The sequence below is a fragment of the Hirsutella rhossiliensis genome (genome assembly GCF_020360975.1).
Source record: "Hirsutella rhossiliensis strain HR02 chromosome Unknown scaffold00009, whole genome shotgun sequence".
Classification (NCBI taxonomy): Eukaryota; Fungi; Ascomycota; class Sordariomycetes; order Hypocreales; family Ophiocordycipitaceae; genus Hirsutella; species Hirsutella rhossiliensis.
The window spans coordinates 2217189-2240114 of NW_025408675.1; the positions used below are offsets into that span (position 1 = coordinate 2217189).

The 22926-nt window shown below is 56.4% G+C and overlaps 5 protein-coding genes across 5 annotated transcripts; 1 reads left to right on the forward strand and 4 right to left on the reverse strand.

Annotated features, from left to right (window-relative positions):
• Positions 1-1929: 1929 nt before the first annotated feature.
• Positions 1930-3348, forward strand: HRG_08187 (enoyl-CoA hydratase/isomerase domain-containing protein; the record flags this gene model as incomplete). Its single annotated transcript, XM_044866658.1, has 6 exons — positions 1930-2128; positions 2231-2361; positions 2444-2473; positions 2522-2638; positions 2860-3037; positions 3194-3348. The coding sequence occupies 6 exons, from the start codon at positions 1930-1932 to the stop codon at positions 3346-3348; spliced, it is 810 nt and encodes a 269-aa protein (XP_044718547.1).
• Positions 3349-5661: 2313 nt separating this feature from the next.
• HRG_08188 (response regulator receiver domain-containing protein) lies at positions 5662-9166 on the reverse strand (the record flags this gene model as incomplete). The annotated part of the gene is made up of 5 exons (XM_044866659.1): positions 5662-6334; positions 6386-6655; positions 6881-7022; positions 7068-7271; positions 7354-9166. The coding sequence occupies 5 exons, from the start codon at positions 9164-9166 to the stop codon at positions 5662-5664; spliced, it is 3102 nt and encodes a 1033-aa protein (XP_044718548.1).
• Positions 9167-12688: 3522 nt separating this feature from the next.
• HRG_08189 (heat-labile enterotoxin alpha chain domain-containing protein) lies at positions 12689-13867 on the reverse strand (the record flags this gene model as incomplete). Its single annotated transcript, XM_044866660.1, has 1 exon — positions 12689-13867. One exon carries the CDS (start codon positions 13865-13867, stop codon positions 12689-12691), a length of 1179 nt encoding a protein of 392 aa, XP_044718549.1.
• Positions 13868-14645: 778 nt separating this feature from the next.
• Positions 14646-15701, reverse strand: HRG_08190 (uncharacterized protein; the record flags this gene model as incomplete). Its single annotated transcript, XM_044866661.1, has 1 exon — positions 14646-15701. One exon carries the CDS (start codon positions 15699-15701, stop codon positions 14646-14648), a length of 1056 nt encoding a protein of 351 aa, XP_044718550.1.
• Positions 15702-17124: 1423 nt separating this feature from the next.
• Positions 17125-19084, reverse strand: HRG_08191 (Regulator of G protein signaling superfamily; the record flags this gene model as incomplete). The annotated part of the gene is made up of 5 exons (XM_044866662.1): positions 17125-17956; positions 18007-18090; positions 18180-18305; positions 18380-18504; positions 18593-19084. 5 exons carry the CDS (start codon positions 19082-19084, stop codon positions 17125-17127), a joined length of 1659 nt encoding a protein of 552 aa, XP_044718551.1.
• Between the last annotated feature and the right edge of the window lie 3842 nt (positions 19085-22926).

Genomic DNA, 22926 nt, shown 5'->3' on the forward strand with positions numbered 1-22926 from the left:
AGGTTTGCGTTGCCCGCGGCTCCGGCCAACAGGAGACGGCGGAGACTTGGTGGGGAGCCACATCGGCCGGAGGAATGCCGTGGATGGGGAAACCGTCAGTCCCAAAGGGGCAAGCAGCTGCATGGCCTGACGGAGGAGGCAGCTTGTTACCAAGAGCAAGACGCCCGAGGTCGAACCCATGTAGAGTGCAGCGCGCCTTTGAGACATCACTCGAACCATGGCAGAGGCACGGAGGGTGGTGATCGATCTGCCAGGCAGTCTCAGCCCGCGAGCTCCACCAGGGCCGTGCAGGGATTCAATCGCCATGGGGGCGGCGTGCAGACACGTTGCCAGCGTTTCTTTCTTTTTTTTTTCTCGCGCGCCTTTGACCGACCATTGACCGAGAACGAGAACTAGGTCGCCGCCAGGGAGGACGACTGCTCACCTCAATAAGAGATGTCTGGCGGAAGTGAGCTCAAGGTTCTGGACGGCGACAACCATCGAATCCAAGGGGAGAAAAGAGAAGCACATGTAGCTGGCGAGACGCGAGAGAGAGACAATCCAGCGCGATGGGAGAGGGAGCAAGCACATGATGAAAGGGGGGGGGGGGAGCTGCTGGTGGGAGTGTTGGCCAAGGGAGGGCGATTCATTCTCGAGTCGAAAACAGACAGTACAGTGTTGAGGTTGGGAATGACATGTCTACATCCTGGCGTTTGAGCGATGAAGGAAAGCCTGAGTGAGAGCGACGGCTGGAGCAGCAGTAGTGTCAGTGCGTGCAGGCGTGACAGCGGCACGCCGATCCATCGCCGCAGCGACAACTGCCGCGTTTCCATGGTTGGAGCCTCTTCCTTCTTTTCACGTCCGTCTCATGGTCTTCTTCTTCTTCGCCTCCTTGCTTTCTTTTTCCTGCAGCCCACCTGCCCCCCCGTGTGAAGCTGCATATTCTTGCCCCCCCCCCCTTCCCCTGTCTGCGCCCCAGCCAAAACTCTATGCGCACGAGAACGGGCATACGGGCAGGTAGCAAACTCGAGGGTAATCCCAGGCGCATACAGTTCCCGTACGGTCTCAACCTACAGCGTGAATTCGTACATGCATGCGTGTTGGCGAGAAGTCCGTTGATGGGCTAATAATACTGTGCTGGCAAAGACACGGCTGGTCTCTCGTGTCTCTTATCACCCCCCATCTCTGACCGACCCGGGACGAGTGCCATATCAAGCAGCATCATCATGATGTTCTTCTTCTTCATCTTCATAGCCACCTTCTCTTTCCAGTTTTGCTTCACGCCCCAACCCCCCCCCTTTCTCCCTGCCACGCCCTTTGCCGCGCTCTTATTTTCTTTTTTTGCTTTTTGGTGAGCTCACAACACGGTGTACTGTATGTGCGACGAGTCCCTTTTTTCAGGTTTCATCGCCTGGCCCTGGGTTACCGTATGCTTTCGGGTGGAATGCTTGCCCCGACGCCTCCCTTTGGCACATGGTTGTCGATTTGACTCAACGTCCCATCGTGTCGAAAAAGCTGTGCCCAAGCATGCTTATGTGGTCGTCGTCCTTCTCCACAGTCGCTTCTCGACTTGGACCAGGACCCCCCGGTCCCCTCCCTCTTCCCGCTGACCAGGGATCCATCTGGCCGACAAGGCTCCGGCCGGCCGTCCAGCCTTTGCCCCTCCCCGCCTCTCTCACTCTGTCTCTCTCTCTTGCTCTCCCTCACCACCGCTCACCTTGATCTTCCTCGCTCTCAACCTCCCTCTTCCTCTAGACCGTCTTCGTCTTACCTCCTCCTGGGCTCTCTGTACCCGACCTGTTCTTCTTCCTCACGGCCGCCTGCATCGCCCCTTGTTTCCTCTCGTCTCGTCCACGCCCCGGCCACTAACCTGCCCTCGTCCAGTCGTCCGACCCGGACGAGCGAAACACACAGCCCGTGTTGCTTGCACGCCTGCTTTGAATCACCAACATGTCCGGATCTGGCTCGGGCCTTGTCCAAGCCACGTCACCGGCCGATGGCGTCAGGGTTATCTCGTTCAATCGGCCAGCCAAGCGCAACGCCCTCTCGAGTCAGCTGATCGCCGCCTTTCTCGACAGCCTGGCCGGGGCCTCGCAAGACTCGGCCGTCAAGGTCATTGTTGTGACTGGCAACGGCCCGTTCTTCTCAGGTGAACCAATCCTTTCCCGCTGAATCAGCCCACTCACTCCTCTCCCTCCTCCCTCCTTGATGTCCTCCCCTCCCCCTCCGCCGGGCTGACAAGGACTCGTAGCCGGCGCCGATCTCAACGACATCGCGGCGCTCGACTCGGCAGGGGCCCGGTCGTGTCGCTACCTCGAGGACCTGTGCAATGGCATGGCGGCCGTTCGCAAGCCCGTCGTTGCCGCTGTCAACGGCCCAGCGGTGAGCGCCGCCCCTTGTCTTCTGGGCTAGCCGGACGACGATGGGACGCGAGGAGGGACACTAACCACTGGCGACGGTGCAGCTCGGCGGAGGGTTCGAGGTTGCCCTCATGGTGAGTGCGGCAGCAAGGGAGAGAGAGGCCCAGCTGACACGATGAAAGTGCGACCTCATCATTGCGGCCAAGTCGGCCTACTTTGCCCTGCCCGAGACTCAGAAGGGGCTCATTCCCGGCGCCGGAGGCACGCAGCGACTGACGGCGGCCGTGGGCAAGTATCGCGTCCGTCACTCTCCTGCTTTCTTTTCCCGCTTGTTGTTCTCTGTCTGTTCGTCCTCGTGATCCCCTGTCCCCATCCCCTGTCCCCTGTCCCGTATTGTCCTCCCCTTCTCCACCCGCGGGCGCATAACTGTACATGTATGCGGTCCAAGGATGCGTTTGCGCACTGAGACGTACATACATGCATGGGGGCACTGACCGTCGTTCGCTTTCCCGACTGATAGGCAATGCGCACCATCCTGCTCGGCCGGCCAATTACGGGCGACGAGGCCATGTCCTGGGGCCTGCTGTGCGACCTGGTGGCCGATGCCGACCTGATGGAGCAAACCATGATGACCGCTACCGAGCTCGCGGGCCGGGGGCAGGAGGCACTTCAGTTTGCCAAGGAGGCCATCGGCAGAGGTATGTATCCGGACAGGCATGCAGAAGGGTGCGAACGGGGATGAATTTGTCACATTCTGGCTGTGTCCCCTGAACACCAACGGTCTCCCCAACCACCTAACGCTGTGGTCCTTGACGCTGACGCTTCCTCTCTTCCCCCTCTCCCCCCGCCGGCAGCCGACAGCCTGTGCCGCGATGACGCGTTGGAGAGAACCCTGTATTACGCAACCTTTGGCACCGAAGAGAAACGGAGAGGCGTCGACGGCTTTCTCGTGCGGAAGGCCAAGACGAGCAACACCTCGGCGACCGGGGCGGGAGCGGCTTGCAGCTGACGCTACCACGGCTGCATGATCTGACCTGCCTTTCCTATACTGGAAGCATCTGTATCTATGTTTGGAACCTGCGGTTGTAACGATGGGCCGGAGAAGGGGGGAGGGGCGTGAAGGGGGGGACGGGCATGCAGCCCAGATCGTCGCCCATCAAGCCCGATTCTCTCCGGCAGGCCAATGCGTACATATGTAACTTATTATATGCATGCATCGAGCCTTGGACCAAACTCTTGGGGGTCTTGGTCGATAAACAAAGCCAAAACGTGGACCGGACCGCGACTTGCAACCCTCGGGGAGCAAAGCCCGGTTGCTTTCGCACCGGCTGCTCTCCCATTGCCCAGCCTTGCCCTGCCAACTGTGACCGGGTTTTTCGTTCCTTTTTACTTGTTGGTATGGCTTGCTTCTGCTTCGAATGGCCTTCTAGATGAAGAATAAATAACATGAGCACGGCCATCGAGTAGATGATGCGAGAGTCAAGACGGAGCTTTCCCTCAGGCTTCAAGCTTCTCGCCGTCCTTTTCTCTGCCTCCTCCCCTCTCCCATCCCTTAAGATCTCCGCCTTGCTTGCCAATCGTCGTATGTATATGCATCGCTCCGTCTCCCAGCCGGCAAACTGCTCTGCTCACCCACGCTCGAAAGCGAAACAGCAGTAGGGCTCCTGCGGCCGCACACATGGGGGAGCTGCACGAACCATCCATCATGAGGTCGTCGACAAGGGGAATCGGAAAACTTGACCGTTTCTTCCACACCGCAGAATTCCTCCTCATCGCTCGGGCCTCGTCGCTGTCGAGTGCTACAGAGGACGAGGAGGGCGGTCTGGACGCAACCCCCCCCCCCCTGGCCTAGGATTGCGGCACCGACCGTTGAGGCCGCGCCTAGCTTAGCCCGACGTTTGCAAGTGCCGGGCAACAGGCATTGATTAGTGCAAACTACACCGAAAGGGGAGCCGATTCCCATCCCTCCGGTGCCTCGCCTGAGACAGGCGTTCAGGCTGCCACGCGCTGTTACAGATAGGGCGTGCCGCCAGCAGCCCGGCCTATCGTCGGCATGTCCGGTGGGAGAGGGTGAGGCCGTAGGACATGCCAGAGACCTTGACTGGGACTCCACGGGCCTATTGTTCCGCGCCGACTGGATGATGGTCACATGCAAAGGGAAAGACGAAGGAGCAGGGGCCGATGACATTGGAGCCCTGCTCCTCCGACGGTGTTGACGTGTACTCGATTTGCTGCCGTCAAATGTTGCTGCCTCTCACCTTTCACCCGGGCTCCAGTCCCGGCAAGCTGAACCGAAGTGAGTCCGTGTCAGTCACCAAGAGGATGGATTTCCTTGCTGGCCCTGTTGGTCCTGTCACAGCCTCGTTCCATTCAACGTCTGCTTCTCAGCCCTTGCAAGCTGCCAAGGCAGGGCCTGGCACCGAGGAGTCAGACTTCCTCGCAGGGTCCTGGTCCGGTGGAATGGCGTCCCTCTAGCGCATTCAAACGTCGTCTCCCTCGCCCTCCCTCGCCCTCCTCGTGCTTGACCAGGTCGACGCTTACCACTTGTACGGGCCGCTGTCTCATCCGATTGCTACAGACGAGAAAACAGGGGATCAAGTCACGCAAACGGTCCGTGCTCGCCACGCCGTGCCCAGCAGCCAAAGCCACGAGTGTCTCATCCCGCCAATCCTCCCCAACCATCCATCCCTTCAAGGGACGCGTCAGAGAATTGCCATGAGCACACACCAACACCGCGAGAGAGCTGACGGGACAGGGTGGTCTGGCCGAGACCTGCCGACGCGGCGCTTCTTCGTACGCTATTGCCGTCTCAACTCGTGTTTTTTCCTGAGAATTCATGTAGCTTGAGGTGTTGGTGAGCCCATCCCCCACCCCTCCCCATTGAGACGACAAGGGGAAGTATACCCCCTGTTTATAATTTCTTTTTTCCAGTTCTCTCTCTACTGCAAGACACCGTGAGCGACGTGTCAGAAAAACATATAAGAGGGGGGCGAGTTCCTCCTCACCCGGGGGCAAATTTCTCTGCGTACCTGACAGCTGGGCCCTGCGTGCGCCCTGCCGTTCCTCCGCGTCTCCCCACCTCGACGACAGCTGCGCATGGCATTGAACCGGTGGATATTGTCTCGCAGGTTACAGCACCCTGGGGACGACATGCGTACAATCTGGCGCGCTCATATGCGCCAAAGACGCGAAAACTGAAGCCGTTCCTCTGCTCGTGTAGACAAGGCCCATCGCAGCCATGCTCAGTCTGCGCAACGCACATCTCTGCAGAAGAGCTCTATCGCTTTATATACACCCTCATCATAATTAGTACAACGTGTCCCTAACTGCTTGGGTTGACCGCCAAAGGTCTCCTGTACAGCGTTGCCTTCGTAGTCTCCGCCGCCTCCTCCGGTATAGTTGCGAACTTGGTAAGGACCTTTTTCAGGGCTGGTCGCCGAATCGGCTTGCTCAAGAACTCGTCCATGCCCGACTCCATGCACTCCTTCACGTTGCTCTCCTCCGAGAAGGCGGTCAGGGCCACAATGGGCGCCGCGTAGCCCATCTTGCGGATGAGGCGCGTCGATTGCAAACCGTCGAGGTTGGGCATTTGCACATCCATGAAGATGACGTCGAAGTTCCGGTCCTTGTCCATGTTGGCCTTGACCAGTTCGTAGGCCTCTTGGCCATCCGTGGCAATGGTCACATCATACACGTCCTCGAGCTTGAGCATCCTGCTCACGACCTCAACGTTTGTCGAGTTGTCGTCGGCGACCAGCACGCGCAGCCTGCCCTGGCCCGAGCCCTTGTTCGCCATGGCCTTGTCGATGGCGGCCGTCTGCTCCTTTTTACTGGCAAGGGGCGGCGGGTTCGGGTTGGCCGCAAAAAAGGGCGCGCTAAGCCCGACGAGTCGAGGCTGCTCGTCCTCTAGCACGCTCGACGTGTTGTTGGCGTTCTGCTCAAACGAGTTGCGGTGGAAGTGGCTGGCGGCCGACGACGCGATGCTGGCCGGCCGACTGGACGGCAAACTGCTTGACGCGGTGCTCGACGCTCGATCCTTGACGTACTTGAGCGGGATCTGCATGGTAAAAACGGAGCCTACGCCCAGCGTGCTGTTGACGCCGATGGATCCGCCCATGAGCTGCGCCAGTTGCGCGCAGATGCTCAGCCCAAGGCCCGCACCGCCAAACTTCTTGCTGAGGCCCAGATCCCCTTGAACAAAGGGCTCGAAAATCTTCTTCTGCATTGGCTCGGGAATGCCCAGCCCGGTATCCTCGACCTGGAACTCGAAAGTGTATGTTTTTGCGTTTGGCGGTGGCGGCGTCGGCATTCTCTCCCTTATGTAGACGTGAGGAGCGGCCTTGGGGTCGATGGATCTCATCTCCGCAGGCGTGGCCCTTTCTTTCATTGGCGTTGCGGGAGTTTGGTGCGTGGCCCTGGAGTCGACCGAGTGCGTCGTAGATGCGGAGCCGTCGTGCCGACCGCGCCCGGTCCTCGCGGAGCCGTTCTTGACGACCGACGGTGCCCTGTTGTCGTCATTGCGCCTGACCTCGCCGACGCACCGAATCCTTAGCTCCACCCTGCCCCCGGCCGGCGTAAATTTCAAGCTGTTGCTGACCAGGTTGATGATGACCTGCAGAATTCGATGCTGGTCTCCCCAGAGGCACATGTCCTGAAGCCGGCTCGTGCCCGGCAGCCCTCCTTCTGTTGGTTTCCTGCCTGAGCTGCCGGAATCCGGGCTGGACGTGCCCGGCTCGGAGTTGTCCGAGGTGGGCAAGGCCACAGTAAACGTAATTTTGCTCTCGCGCACCTGCTTGTCAAAGATGGACAGCATCTGTGACCTGATGTCGCCTAAGCGAAACACCTTCTCCTCGAGACTGACGTGCTGGCCGATCTGGTTCTTGGAAAAACTAAGGAGATCCTCGAGAAGGTGAAGCAGAAGGTCACCTAATGCTGTTCAGTAAAGGGTCATGTCACTTGGTCGACGCATCCCGCGACGGGGCAGCGAGCAGGCAAGGTAAACAAGGCGACGTACCCGACTTGTAGAGGGTCTTGAGTGATTGCTTTATGCGCACAATGCTCTCTTCCTCCATGCAAATGGCGCACATGCCCATGATGCCGTTGAGTGGCGTCTTGAGCTCATGGGACAGATTGGCGATGAAGAGCGTCTTGCTTTCGTTGGCAGCCTCGGCGGCCTTTTTGCTCAATTCCAGTTCGCGAGTCCTCTCGGCAACCTTATCGTCTAGAGACGTGTACTGCTTGAGCAGCTCGTCCGTCATTTCGTTGAATGTCTGCGTAAGCTCCGTCAGCTCGTCGGTGATGTAGTGTTTGCGGTCCTCGACCCGGCCGGGAATCTTGAATATGTGGCGACGAGCCTCGGCGTCTGCCTCGGCGGTAGCTTTGGCTCTCTGCCTCTTTTTGATGCTCCGTCGGATGTTGGCGATGATACCCTTTTTGGATCCCTGAGACAAAGTGCCGCCCGAGCCGGGGCTCCCATCCTCGAGGTTGTCGTCGTACTCGTCCTCGTAGCCTGGCGGAGCAATGGACTTTTCCGTTGCAGCCTTGAGCCGGCTGATGGGTCGTACGCTGAGATGGGCACAAGGGCAGACCAGAAGCACGACGAGGCCGGCAGTCCCGAACACACAGGCCAGAAGAATCGTTCTCAGGGTTCGGATGGGCTCGTAAGCCTCGCTCCTGGCCTGTTCGACGACCACGGCCCAGTCGACCAGGGTGGATTGAGGACGGGCGACGCCAACTGCGACCGGGATGCCTTGCTCGTTTGTCGTGGACAAGAATGCGGTGGCGTTGTTTGGTCTTGAATTGTTTTGGTAGTAGACGTCGAAGAGACCCGGATACTCGGACAGGGTAAATTGACGTCGGAAGCCTCCGTCGCCATATCCCCTACTCGAGTGGCGATCGGGTTGCCCCTGCGCTGCAATGGGGGGAAGGACGAATCGGGCTGAGGAGCGGGCGAAGGGACCCCGAGGAGGAGAATATGTGCCGTTGCTGGCGGGGAGGGAGGTATTGAAGCGGTTTGAAGGGTTGCCGGGCCCGATGAGGAGGGCCATGCCGGTCGAGCCCAGGCCTTCACGAGTGGTCTGGACGCCGACGAACGACTTGGCCGAGGCTACCAAGGTCATGTAGCCGAGGATGAAGCCGTCGATGGTGAGAGACTTGATGGGGATGGTGAGGGAGATCAAAGCAAAGGATTCGTTGACGATCAAGGGGCCGAGGAGGAGGCCGACATTGTCGTTGAGCCGGACGCCCGGGAAGGCGTTTGCGACAAAGGCCGGAGTGGAGGGGACATAGGGGTTGGGATATCCGAGGCCCTCGTAGGTGAGGTTGGGGTAGAGCGAGGGCGGGAAGCCGTCGTCGGGGTCGCCGAGATAGACACGGGAGCCGTTGGACCTGAGGTAGGGCAGCTCGATGCCCTGGTCGGGGACGCCGCTGCCAGTGACGTTGAGGAGGCCGGTGGGGCTGCCGGTTGTGTTCCTCGGATAGAGCCTGGCCTGGAGCAGGCCGGCGACGCGGCCGGCGCCCATTGCGCTCTCGAGATCGGAGCGGGCATTGATGAAAGGGTTGACGGTGGAGTTGGCGTTGTAGAAGTCGATAAAGGCCTGCTGGAGGAGGATGCGGGTGGCGACGGTCTGGCAAATGGTCTTGACGAGGTCGATTTCCGAGGCGATGCGCGAGGCCTTGAGCGAGGCGGTGAGGGAAAGGCCGTCGGACTCGACGCGGACGACAAAGTTGTTGACGTAGATCCAGGTCGGGATGGCGACGATGGCGAGGGCGACGAGGACGGCCGAGATGACGAGGGCGGCAAGCTGTTCGCGGATGGCGATTCTCATCTTGGCGGCAATCGGGCGACGCAGGCATCTTCTTAGCGAGCTCTGCGCGACATGGTGCGGCGGATCCAGCCCGGCATCGGCGTCGGCGTAGGCGCTGAGCAGGAGGGCCAGGTCGACAGTCGGGGGATGAGGCGGTGGACGGGGCGAGAGGAGGAGGACGAGGGGGAAAATGGAAGAGCTGGGCGAGAAGCTCAGCTCGACGGCCGACAGCAGCTAGTGCCGGATAACAGGATTGGCGGACGCACATGCGAGTGGGCAGATCGAGATAGGTAGGTATAGGAAGTGGGCGCTGCAGGAGCCGCAGCCTCGGGGACGGCCTAGACTTTTTCAGCTAATATTTAGCGCATATGCCCTAGACCTACAGCGGGCTAGCACTGCCTGCGTTGTGAGAATGGATGCCCGTGGATGGATGCGCTTACTTTTTCCCAAGAGCATTGTCTCTCGCGCTTGTGCTTCGGCGCTCCTCTCCGACTCTGCCACTCTGACAGGGCTGCGGTCTCCTGGACGGATTGGGCCACGGTATCCACTGCCAGTTCATCCCTACTCTGGACTCGTGGAGCAGCAAAACGCGGCATTCGCGTGCCACGGAGAGGCATGCAGTGTCACCAACGGCCACATGGCCCGTGGAGAGGATGAGCGACTCGAACTATTACTGTATGTATAATATATGTATGTGTGTATGTCCAGTACGTTTGGCGACAAAACCCGCCATTCACACAGCTCGAACAAAGGCGAGACAGGTCTCGCTTTGGCGCGTCCAAAAACCTGCCGATTTGGGCAAGATAAACAGGCCTATGCTGCTACGGAGTCTTGTGTAGACGTCTCTGTACGCATACAGCCGGCGGCGGAGCTCCGTCGCGGCAAGCAACTCTTCGGTATGCCCCCACGGGCTCAGCGCCGACCCGCCGCCAGCAGCAATTATCGCACAGGGGCATGGCGATGAACCTCTGATGCACAGGCTGTCTGTCCCACAGGCTGCAGCGCGCAGGGATGGCTCGGAAATGAGGCCGTTGCGAGGCGCCCCTTCGGGAGGTGCCCCGGAGAGGATGGTCCGGCGACGGGACTCGGCGGGTACTGCACAGAACGCCTTTCCATGGCGCCGTTAACTGACTAGTGAGTGGCTGCAATCAATCTGACCCCCGTTAACTTATTAATTAATACTCCGTGGCACTTGGAAGGTGGTCCTGGGGTAACAGTGGGGTCCTCCGACACGTGCGGCGGCTAGGCCCGATTCGTCCTCGAAGCGGCCCGGACCGTTGTATCGGGCCCGTTGCCAAAGGGGGTTCAACATGCTGCACTCGACATGTTACAGATGATCAACACTGTTCCCCTCGTACTGGCATGCCTCGGATTATGACACTGGACGAGCCAAGCTCAACTCTCTGCCGGGGACCGCCATCGCAGAGGCTGGGACTGCATGGCGTTTCAGGGGTACACCAGCCTTTGCATCATACTTCGTCCATCCCACCCACGGGCACCTCTACAAATAGTGCTCGGCGAGTATCTCAAACTCGTCCTCGAACCTGTCCATGGCCTACCTTGCCGGCCCACCCGTGGGTCCGCCACTCGTGCGAAAGCTCAACCCCAAGGAGAAACTTGCAATACTGCCAGTACTTTGGATACCACCCAGCCTGCTCCCAGTCGGTAATCTCGACAGTACTGAAATTGCCCGGCGTGCCTGTGACCATGATGTTTCCGAGATCGCTGCTCTAGACGCTTTAGAGCTGCGACGATTTGTTCCAATTGAGTCGTCATAGATTCCTTGACCTCCTCGATAAAAGACGGCCACGCACGACGCAAGGTTTGGCCAGGCATCAAATTCATATATACGAACACGTGCCGATCTAATTTCCTGCGCCCAAACAGCTCGGGCACTGGGATTTCGTTGATTTGAAAAGCATGCTTAATGGCTCACATTGTCTGCGCTTCCTCCAGCCTAAGCCAGACATGGTGCGCAAATTTGACCACGAGGTTCAGTGGCTCGTAGATGACCATGTTGCTGTGCTGGTAGCTGCGGCCTTGGAGGGCCTCGGCCCGACTTGGCAGAGACGCGTGGCAACGAGAGAAGGTCGTGTCGCGAAAGTCGGCTTATGCTTGCGTGATGTCGAGCAAGGAAGCAACATCGATGATGGGCTCACGCGGGCTTCTAAGTAGCCATGGTTGATCCGCCATCCTGCTACTGAACGCAGGTCGAGTGGTAGGGCGTTTAAACAGGCGTTGGTTGGTGCGTGCAGAAAACATTAAAGTCCAATCACGTCTTTTGTAGCTTTAGCCAAAGGCCGGTAAGCATCACGTTTCTTCCGCCAATCTCGCTAAGGAAAAGTACAGACTTGTAGTCTTGGATCGACAAAGTATACTAAGTCAGTTTGGCCTCTTTCAAGGTTCTACTTCCACAGATATACTTGCCTACATATACATGCAACACAACACCTACCCGCTTCTTCGTAGAGTAGGCTGTACTATCACTTATATAGCCTGTAGCTGTCGAATCGCCCGCTCAGAGGAAAGTTGGACGAGCGAGCCATGGAAATTCGACGCAGACATGACCCATGGAAGACTGTGGTCCCGGGGTCCGAAAGAAGCGACAGAAATCGGATGCAAAAATCTCAGGAATGTGCCGGGGTGCTGCCCAGATTCCCTTCATTATCGAGAGACTCTCACCCATAAACATCCTCACGCTACCTGTTCCGAAAACCGTTTCTTAGTAGGCGTCCGTCTTAGACATTTTTCATTAACACATGGTGTCTTCTGTTCCACTTGCCAAGGGAGAAGATCTACTCGGCTCTCGGTCGGCGCTAGGGCGAGGAGCAAAGGGGGATTTTAGGTCGCAGGTCGTTTTACTGCAAGTTATCTCACTGTACGAAGTAAGACATCAGATGAGGCAATATTACGAGTGGCTGAAACAGGTTCAGTGCCGAGACCCGAGCGCTGCTGCTACTCGTCCGTTTATGTCCTGAGCCGGGAGTCATTCGATCGTGGGTAACAAGACTACTGACCTCACGTCTCTGTGCTAACGAGATTTACAGGCAGCGAAAGCCACCTAGAAAGGTCGGATTATCTATCAACTCAAATCAACCATGTGGAATAAAATGATCATGGCCGGTGTCACTCACATTACACCAGATTTACGGACGATGAGGGCATGGGGGGATGTATTCGAGCACTTGTAGGGACGGATGTATTATTATGATATAGCCGCCCCTTCTCCTGACTTTGCTTCTTTCTCTCCGTCGTATGGATTCTGGACCTGTTATCCTTGACAAGAGTTCTGCCACTCACTTAGCTTGCTGCATCTGCGGCATCCCTAGGGTCTTGGCCTCGTTAGAAATGCTTTTCTTTGATGTCTGTATTGCTTCAACAGCTTTCAAATGATGCTCTCAGTCTCTCATCGGGCCATGAACAACGTTCACCCTTTTTTTACCAGATTCCCTTTTTCGTCACTTGGGACTGTCGTATTCAACAAGCACCCGGCTCGGCTGAATAACCGTCACATGCATGGCGTCTTCCATTCCATTTTGACCACTATGATATTGTGCACTTGACCCGGTGCCGCCAAGAAGTCCCTGGCTTTTTCTTGTTCTCATTGTCCCTCTCCCTATCGCGTCTACTTCCCGTATAGCTCTTGTCCTTGCAACGGGAGTCTTCCGCCTCGGGCGGTGGGCCTTCTTTATCGGCCCCGTCTCCTTCTTTGTTCGGCTCTCGTCCGTTACCCGGCTGATCAGTACCAGCATCGGGAGTCCTCTCTTCCTCCCCTTCTTTCTTTTTATCCTTGTCCTCTTCGTCCCCCTCCTTCTCCCTCTCCTTCTTCATCGCTTCGTCGTTTTCGGTCGCCTTGCCTTCCTTCATTTTCTTCCTTTTCTTCTTTTCCTCCTCCTCCTCCTCCCGGGGGTCCACAGGCCGAAAATTTTTATAGCAACTGAGATCGTTGTTGCATACCTTCATCTTAATGAAATCATCCAGTTCGTCTGCCATAGACTTGTCCGCGAATTCCTTCCACCTATCGTCTTCCCACGCGGGAGAACCTTTGGGAAACCCGGCGAGCTGAAACTGCGCGCCGCTGCCTTTCTTACCTTCATACTTGGCCGCTTTGTAAAGAGGGTTTGGGACGAATGCATCCTCTCTGAAACCCCTCTTATCCGCGGTTAACAGACTTTTGGCGTTGTCCCGGGTTACCACATAGTGCCCCATGATCTGGTCGGCCGGGACGTATCCCGCCACTGATTGCTCCAGCTCCCGATAAATACCGTGCTCACGGAGACTGGCCCTTGCATCGATCATCTTCTCATCGGCGTGTATCAGGTATACGTATCCGGTTGTGGCCGGATTCTTCTTATCGCGAGCATATGAGAGGGCATATTCCGGGCTCGTAGTCGTTGAGACGTACTGCGAAAACTTGAGATTAAACCCTTGGCTGTGCATAAATAGACTGCTCCCATCATCGGCATCTGTGGTAGAAATATCTTCTTTTTTACGGATTGCCTCGAGGCCTCGTGAGAAGAAACCGTCTGCGTCGTAGACCTTGTCTGAAGACCTGATATGTTCGCCGCGCCAAACAATTTCTGGATACAAGGGGGCATATTCGTCTTCGACACCGCGTTTGACTTGTCGCCGAGCCGCGGGGGATGAAGGCAGGCTTTCGCAAAACCCGAAAAGCAGCGAGAGGGTCGCCCATAGGAGGGACAGCCAGAGCCTCTCCACCATGGCTGGGTCTTTCGATATACTCGAGAGCAGAAGGCCGGTTTGAAATGTGTCAAGTCAATGGGGATGAAGGACGGGAACGGAGAACATATTTATTGCGTACTTGGGCATGACGAGAGAGAAAATTCCTGCTCTCTTGTCTTAGTTATGTGACCCAGGCCGCACAGCAGGCACAAGCGCGCCCACTAATATCATGCAAATAGCTACACCAACTTCAAAACCGTGGATCAGGGTGACTGAGTAGATATTAATTAAATACGAGCAATATGTTCATGCTGGAGATCCACGAGGCATAATCGCCAATATTCGCCAGACTAGCCCACGGAAAGAATCCACAGCATTGGATGATTGTTGGGTGCATGAACACGGGATGCTTGTGGGATGCATGAACAGGCGCCCGCCGCCCCGTGTTTCCCGCTTGCCAAGATCAGGCGGCCTATCGCTGAGTTCGTGTCAAAATGCATGTTACTATTTCGTAATGTCGCACAAGCACTGAGCATTCTAGGTGAAAATGCAGCTCAGGTGGCAACATCGCCACCCAAAGGCAACAGAACAACTACGAATCCAAGAGCCTTGTTTTCGGGGCTTTAAACACAACCATAAGAAGCCAAGTTTATGTGTACCTAGGTAGCTGGCTAACTCATCTTACTAAGCGAGTACCCTACTTTTGTAAACGCCTTATTATAACTCCATGGAGCTGAGTTAAGTTGGTTGACAGCATCCTAATTGACAAACTTCTTGAAATTGCCACCATGCCTCGATGCGGGAATAAGCGAATTTCTCAGTCGAGGAACTCCCGCAGAATTATAACCTTGAGACCAAGTTCCTCAGGAGTCTGCTCCTCGTCTCTCTTAACCATGCGCTTATCGAATAACTTATCTGGATATTCAACAATCACCTGTGACCTCTTGGGCGTCTTGTTGTCCTGGTACAGAGGCGTGGCTAAGTCACACGGCTTATTTTCGGTCCAGGTGATTGTATATTCCTTCTCAGAGGCCCACCAATTATTGCCAATAAGCTTGGACGGAAGGACCTTGCCAGCCGGCGAATTATTCTTCTTGGTCATGTTGTAGTATTCGGCTCCGATCTTGGCCCAAGCAGGCACCTGCTCGTTGACAGAGGGAAGCGTGAGATTGGCCTGCATAAAGTTCTTCAAGGCCTCATGGGCGGGGAACTCGTCGGAGCTCCCCACCCCCTGGACCAACCTATCGAAGCAAACTGGGTCGACTGTTGGCACCTGGGGGCAGGTCCCCGTGAGCTTTGCAACATAAGTCCAGGTTTGGATGGAGCAAGTAGTCTGGGCAGGACACTCGAAAGTCATGCTGACATCCTCGCGAAGCTCGTTTTGCTGGCCCGTCTCGCTGTTCTGCTCATTGGAGCCTGTCTGACTGCCAGAAATAGAGACCGTCGCGCCAGAGCCGGCGAAGCCGACGGTGACGGAAGCTTCAGCCCCAATCGTCGTAGAGTCTTCTATCCTCAACCCGCTGGAGGAAGTGTCAACCCTTGCGGTAGACGTAGAGATGTCGATCGACGCAGCGCTTGATCCAGTCGAGAATTCCTTGTCTATATTGGCAACAATCTCGATGTCGAGTCCCTCTGGAGTGGCAAGGAGTGGGCGATGCATATGGTAACAAGCGTAGCCCTCGCCTTTGAGATCATAAGCCACATGTGGCGGCCCCTTGGCTAGAATGTCGCCCTTGAGGCGTCTGATAGTCCTCTGGGCTTTTTGCGTCCTGCGAGCCAGATCTCCAAGGTCCAAAACGCCAAAGTCTCCTGTGGCGGCACCGTGGGCGCCCAGGGTAAAGAAGAGAGCGGCGAGGGCGCGTTCGGGAATCATTTTGGGTTTAAACGAGGGCTTGATATGTGTTTGAATGCACCAGAGGCAACTCTGTAACAAGCAGCGATGCCTTGAACGAATGAATGAGCGACAGGGGGGGTGAAAATCAGTCTCGTGAGGGAGCGGGTATATATGTGTGACAGTATGCGTGTGCAGCAGATGAACTTGCAAAGCGCCGTCGTCCAGTCATGAAGCACAGCTGCCATGGCGGCCTGAGCTTGCCATAAAGCTAATTCTCCGATAATAAGTGAAGAGAGCCAGGCGTTCCTAGCTAGGCGGGTTTACCGAGTAATGAATGCATGGCGCAGCACCGGCCACTAGGCCACAGCATAGCAACCAAGACCGAATTAGGCAATGCAAATATATTGAAAATGCAGCAACCGTTGGTACGCTAGTGCGGTATGCATCGCTCGTCTTGTTTATGGACCCGTCTACTCCGAGACGCGGGATGCCCATCTTCCTTCTGGTTTGCCTCGGCAGGAGACTCGAACGTGGCACGGGCTGCAATCAAACAAAGATTCATGCAAGGCCAGACGCTGAGACGGCCTTGCGGGGTCGCTACGCGAGTCATAGTGGTCACTGGCTAGAATACTGAAGCTATAACCAGAGATCCAAGCTCCCTCTTCCCCCATTCGTGCCTCTTGTCGCGAGGTTTCAACTCGTGAACCTGACCACGGTTTCCGATACTGACGTCGACAAGGAGGATGGAATTGGCACATCTACTCCCACAACGGGGCTGGAGTACTTCGCTTTTGGGCCCGGACGGTGCTCGGACGGCGGCCCTTTCCCGGCCGGTACCTGACGGGTTGCACTTGAAGGTGCAGGGTATGAGGTTGTAGACGCATACGAGATGACGGCAGTTCCGGGGCCAGGACGGCTTTGGTCGGGAGACTGCATGAATAATACCTTGCATCAAAGAGGCACAGTACGCCAAAGGATATGGATGCTGATAACGGGTTACTGACAAACGTGAAGTGCAGGCATATATGTAGCCCTTGGGAGTGCTAAAGAGCAATATTACTACCCGACCTGAACGGAGCTCCATGCCGATGCCTTGCTTAGAAATGCTTTGAAGTGAACTGGCCGCGTTGTCGAAGGACTTATCACGGGCTTCGAGGGTATCTCTGCGTCTCTTCCCCGATGGTGGTCTCAATCGGTAGCAATACTCCAAAGATATTTTAGGGATGAGACATATAAGCGTTATGAAAAGAATTCGCTGTGCTCGCAGCACTAAGTAAAATAGATAACATTTTTAATACCGACTGTTCGGCCTTCATCAAACAATGCGCCCACATGCTATACAACTAGAGCCTTCTCCCTCGCTGAGGGAGAAGGCAACGACATGTACCATTATAGACATTCTCTTTCCCGATACATATACAGAAAACGGCCGAGGAAGAAAGCATTCGAGACCGACAGTTGCTCACGGCCTCGCCGTTTCGACGCTGCCGGCCGCATCGAACGACCGTCTTTCCTTGATAAACTTGGGCCACGTGTTGGTGAGGACGAGGTATTTGATGCTCATTTCTGAGTCGTCAAAGACGGTGTCGACAAAGATCTCTGGGATGTCGCCCCAGTAGCGCACCTTGTCCAGCGTCTCGTTGGAGCGCGGCTCGTCGTCAAACGGCGTGGCCGGGTCAGGGGTTCGGCTTTCTCCGTAGATGACGCGGGCGGCCGGCTCGAAGACGGCCTGGAGATTCTTGAAGTCCTGTGATGACAGATTTACCTGGAACTCGGCGCTGTTGCTGCTGATAAAGTCTATGTAGATGCGCAGGGCGCTCTCGAAGCACTCGCGCGACAGGACATGCTGCCCCGACAGCACAGTCTCCTTTTCGTTGGAGACCCGGTCAAGAGACGACTCGCGGTTGTTGTGCGCCTGGACCAGATACGTGGCCCGCCACTCGCGAACGCGCGTCAGGAAGGCAATGTTCTCGCCCGAAAAGTCGCGCAGGGCGGAAAAGTGCTGCAACGGCTCCGGGTTCTTGGCAAGCGTGTGCTCGAGGGCGTCCATGGTGAGGATGGAGCCGTTGCCCGAGCTGCTAATGGACGACGTCTTGCCACGGCCCATCCATGCAGGCATTCCTGAGGAGCCGCCCGATGTGAGCGACTTTGCGCAGTGCGCTGCAGACTTTTGCCGCGACTCCCACCGTGCGATCGAGTTGAGCGTCTCCTGGCATAGAGCCTGCTGTTTGCGAACCTCCCAGCAGGGAATGAAGACGGTGAAGATTTCAATCATCATGATGGACAGGCCGATCCTGCAGAGTCTTAGCATCTGAGTCTGTCTCTGACGTGATGGGAAACATACCATTGTGGCGGAATAAAGTATTTGTTGACGGGGGCCATCCCGGGAGCGTAGATGCCAATGAGCCACATGGGCGCGGCGTGAAGACTGAAGAGACAATGTTAGTTGAGTCCATTACCTACGAGGTGCTTTCACCTGAAAGATCCCACCCTGGCTGACGAATGGTCCACACTTACCCAGAAAGACAGCAGGCAATGGTCTGCGTACGCCATCCCTGCGTGTCGCGAAGACCGCGAGCGCGCCATAGGATAGTGGGAGCTATAATCCAGGCCCAAAAGAGCTGCCAAAAGACTGAGGGCCACCTAGTTTGCCGAAAAATGTCAGCTGTGTTGCAAAAGATCAACAGGACGAACAACTGGGTCTGCAGGGGCCATACCATTCCCAACCTCGACCTTGAGCCGTCTTAACCTCCATGTAGGTGCCGCTGACCTCGGTGCCGGGGATGCCGAAAGACGAGTGGAATTTACGCGAGACGATGAACATGAAGAGCGTCAGGAAAAGCTGTTTCCCCTGCTGTTAGCTATGGGAGCCGGCTCGGCCTCTCTGCTACCGTCATGAATGGGACAGCCGAGTAGCACTCTGTGCTCACCTGGAAACCCATGCCGAGGCCGACGACCAGGAGCATCTTGTAGCTGTAGTCGAGCATCTTCCACCTGGCGACGAGCGTCTTGCGAATCCGCGGCCGCTCGTGGTCCCAGCCGGCGTCGGCGGCGTTGTTGACGTATTTTTTCTGGGCGTTCGCAACGTAGAGGAAGCGGCTGTTGGAGGCATGGAAGAGGGCGATGCCAAAGGGGAACCAGATTCCCATGATCCAGTACTCGGCCACCTCGGGCATCAGGGGCCCGTAGACGTACCCTGTCGTGACGGCAAGCCAGTAGAAATGTAGTAGGGTGACGGCGGCGAAGGATAACGGCAGGCCTCGGATCCTCAATATGGGCATGTCGCGCCGGGTATAGAGATATACCATGCCTCCGATGAGAACCGTCGTCCAGACGACGGCCCAGACGATCCAGAATATGCCCACCCCGTCGAGCCGCAGCTCGGGCACCGTGTCGGGCGTGACGCCGAACTCGGAACCCATGGCTGCTGTTTGTGGATGACAAGCAAACTAGGTTGCGGAAGCAGGATTAATGGTCAGGAAGCGGGGGAACGTCGAGGAAGAAGTGGGTTTATCGTCCTCGTTGGGAGAGCAAGAGCCACAAGATCCCTAATGGCGGCCGTGGCAGTCCGACGGTGCGGAACTTGCGAGGTGCATTGGGGTGAGGGGAGCTTGGTCTTTTGATATAGTTGCTAGGACGAGAGGATGCAGATCGAGAAAAGTGCCGGCACCGGCACCGGCACCGATGAGGCGTATGTAGTCGAAAAGTGACAGAATCTCTCCCCCTCTCACTCACCTTTCGCCCATGTACTGTACCCAGTCGTATGTGATCTCTGCCTTGTCTCACATCGCCTTTTTTACAAAGCCCCACCCCTGCCTTTATTACGCAGTATTGCTTTTATTTTTCTATACCTAGAACTTCCCAACTCTCGGGCGTACTCGTGGGGGGGAATGGCTGGGGCTGGAGGCGGCGGGGGATAGAACCCCATTATACGGTCAGTACTTCGCACGTTTGGCAAAAGAATGGCATTGCCCGTCGATCCCTATGGCTTTCCTGACGGCGTCGCAAAAGTAAAGACGGAGTGGACCGGGCAGGCAAGAAGAGCCGTTGAAAAGATGCCAGTCCGCTAAGGCCGTCACTGATGGACGAGCAAGACGAGCGTGTAAATGACGAGAGAAACAAAAAATGGAGACGCAAAAAGAAAGCATACTTGTCCGGCGATGTTGCTCCAGGTGGGTGGCGTGGGGGTCGGTAATCTAAACCATGCTTCTTGTCCGGGGCAAAAGGCACGGGGAGGGAAAAGGAGGGCGGGGAGAACGCAAGAGAGAGTGTGAGGCTGGATCAGGCTTGCCTGTTCGGACGAATCTCCTACCAAGGACAGCGCCCGAGGTGGATGTGAAATGCGGATCGTCGTCCGCATGTGTTGGCTAGCTGAGACAGCCAACACGCAAGCCCGCCAGCCTATCCAGCTAGCCGGCATATGGGAGCCGAGGTTGCTTTTTGTCTTCTTCTCTGTCTTTTGCTCTTTACTTGCTTTCTTTTTGGCATGCGGCTAAACCTCCTTTCTAGTCCAAAGCGGGCTTGAAACAAAAAAAGTTAGAACAAGCCCAGGACGACAAGAGAAAGATCATCTGGTAAGCTTGGCAAAAGAGATTTCATGTCGCCGTTCAGCCTTTGGAGGTACGGTACACAGTTGATACGTCAACATCACACACGAATAAAGGTACGTAGTACGAACAGGTCACTTACATGCATTGCGCGAGCGGCAGGGGTAAATATTTGTCTGTCCTTTTACAGTGGGGAGAGACACCGGCGAGGGCTGAGCGCCATCAACCCTTGCCAGTAATCCACGCTCGGTCTACCCTGTCTGCCTGTGTAGCCCGAGATCCCGGGGAGCTGGAAGGCCAGAGATTCCCGTGCCTGTGATATCTTGTTCTCCTCCTGCTGAACCCTGCCGGGGCCCCTACCCGCATGCTCTTCGCAGCAAGGGTTTCCGTCGCTGCGGCCCTGCTCACGCGGGTGTGGTGGGAAATGTGTGACGAGTTTGATGACCCTTTTCTTGTGAGTTGTTGTCATTTTCCTCCCGGCGTTCGAGGCCTAGCAGCCTGGTATGCCAGAGAGCTCGGACTCGCTCATCCTGGCCGACAGCATAGTTACTATGTCTATATGTACCTTTCTACTCATCAGATTGCTTATACGGTGTGAAGTATAAGCACTTGTCAAACCTTACTCGAAGTTCGACCTCGCAGCTCGGGCCAGCAAACACTCCCTGCCCACACGAATAGATCTAACGGCGGCCTCGCAACTAACCAAAGGCGGAACTCTCAACGGCCCCCGCTAGCCTTGCATGTGCGTCGGGCTCAGCGTGCCGGCGTTGGCCTTGAGACCTCGACACACGGGTTGGACCTTGCAGCCTCTACACAGCAAAATGGTATCAAAGGCGGGACGCGAACAGACGTCGCGCCGCTGCCGCCGCCATGTTTCTCGTCCGATTTGCCCCCTCCCCTTCAGGCTTAGGAGCATTTGAGATGGTGGGCGGCGTTTACGGTGGAGAAAGTGACGCAAAGAACACTGAGTCGCGCAATCACAGACTCGCGCCAGCGTGGAGTAATTACCTTGTCGTTAAAAACCCTCTCACTCAGAAACACACACGGGAATTCAGGCGGGAGCGGCGAGGTGTAACATGACGAGCCTATTATGAGCAGCGGCGCCAGGGCCGTGGGGCTGAGACCCGGAGGCATGGTCATGTCCCTGCTCTCTTGGCTCTTGGAAGCTTGGCTGCTTGGCCAGCCGCTATCATTATGGCACGTGAGTTCCACAAACACTGGACGAAGGTGAGAATAGAAATATGAGTGAAAGGGGGGAAAGGCGCCGTGGGCACGGCCCGTGTTGGGACACATCGTGGCTGTATCACCCCGTCGACGCGCATCTGCACTTGTCAACGATTTGTGCGCATGACCGTCAGTCAGTGCTGACTGCTGATGAAACGAAAAGAAAAATAATAACAAGAGCACGTTCCTCTTTCTTGGGCTGAACAAGTCATTCCTCTCTGTGGCTCCAGCTCTTTCTCGCTGTCGGGCTTTCTTCTTTGCTTCTCGCCGAAGAGGCTCCGGAGGATAGAAGGGAAAACTAAAGAAGAAAACAAAAGCAAGGAGTAAAGCTCGACGGTCGCGCCAGGGTTCTGCGAGTTCGCCCCCCAGCATTTTGTCGTTGCGGGAGTCGTAGCGGCAAAGGGGAAAAAATGAAGGCCAGCAGCTAGGGAGCGGAGAACCTGACGATCGCCGCTTTCGAGAGCTGGCGCACTGTCATGCTTTCTTTTTCTCCCAGACACCGGACCGGGGTTGTCCAAACTGGGCTTTGGAGCGCCGTCGAGGTCGCCCCAGGCTTGCTACCTAGGCCTGTACGAAGCATCACTCCAGCAAAGCGCCGGCACGATCAATCAATGCCATGGGGGGATATAAACATTGCCCATCTCGAACAGGCGTTGGCTAATACAGAGACGTGGGCATCAATCGAACCGTACAATTCAATTAGGCAACCATCGAATTGAGAAACAGAAAAGGCGAGCAAGTGGAAATTTGTCTCTGCAAAGCCAAAGCAAGTCTAGGATGCAATGCGCTGTCCGAGCTTTTCTCTCCGAGCGGTCAGGGGCTACACCGAAGCGATCCCCACTTGGAGCATGGCGTAGAAAGGGTCTCTTGGCATGCCCGGGAAGCAGAAGAGGCCATTCCCGATGGGCTGCTTCATCGAACAATACGTCGGCGGCAGACGGCCTGAGCGTCCGCAGTCAACGCCGCAGGGGCGCATCGTGCCATGTCCGCCCGAGAGGAGCATGTCAAGGAGATCGTGAAGAGACGAGTCGTTTTTGTCCTCCCCCTCCCTGCCTCCAATCTTTACATCCCTGCATTTATGTGCCTTTTGTCTCGCTCGGCTTTCTTTTTTCTTCCCCTTCTTTCTTCATACCGGCGTCCTCGGCACGCTAAAGGCAGGGTCAGGGTTCCGACTGAACCCGAAGCTAGACAAGGGGGACCAGACGGTTCCCCCTCTTCAAGCCTTTCTCCCCCTCCCCCTCACTCTTACTCTTTGCTGTCGGCAGAGCTCGTCGTCGAGTCCGGTCCCCTTAAGGTGCATGCGTGCCGTGCTTGTGACCCGGTCTCTGGACATGGTCGCCTTCGTACTGCCCGGGCCTTTGATGCAGGAGTACATCCTAAAGCTCTGCTGCATCGGCCAGGGGGCGCCACTACAGTATTCACCAACGAACGCTGACATGAAGGGGCGTGCCTGGAGCTGAATGAACTTGATGGACGAAATCCCAACATGTCTA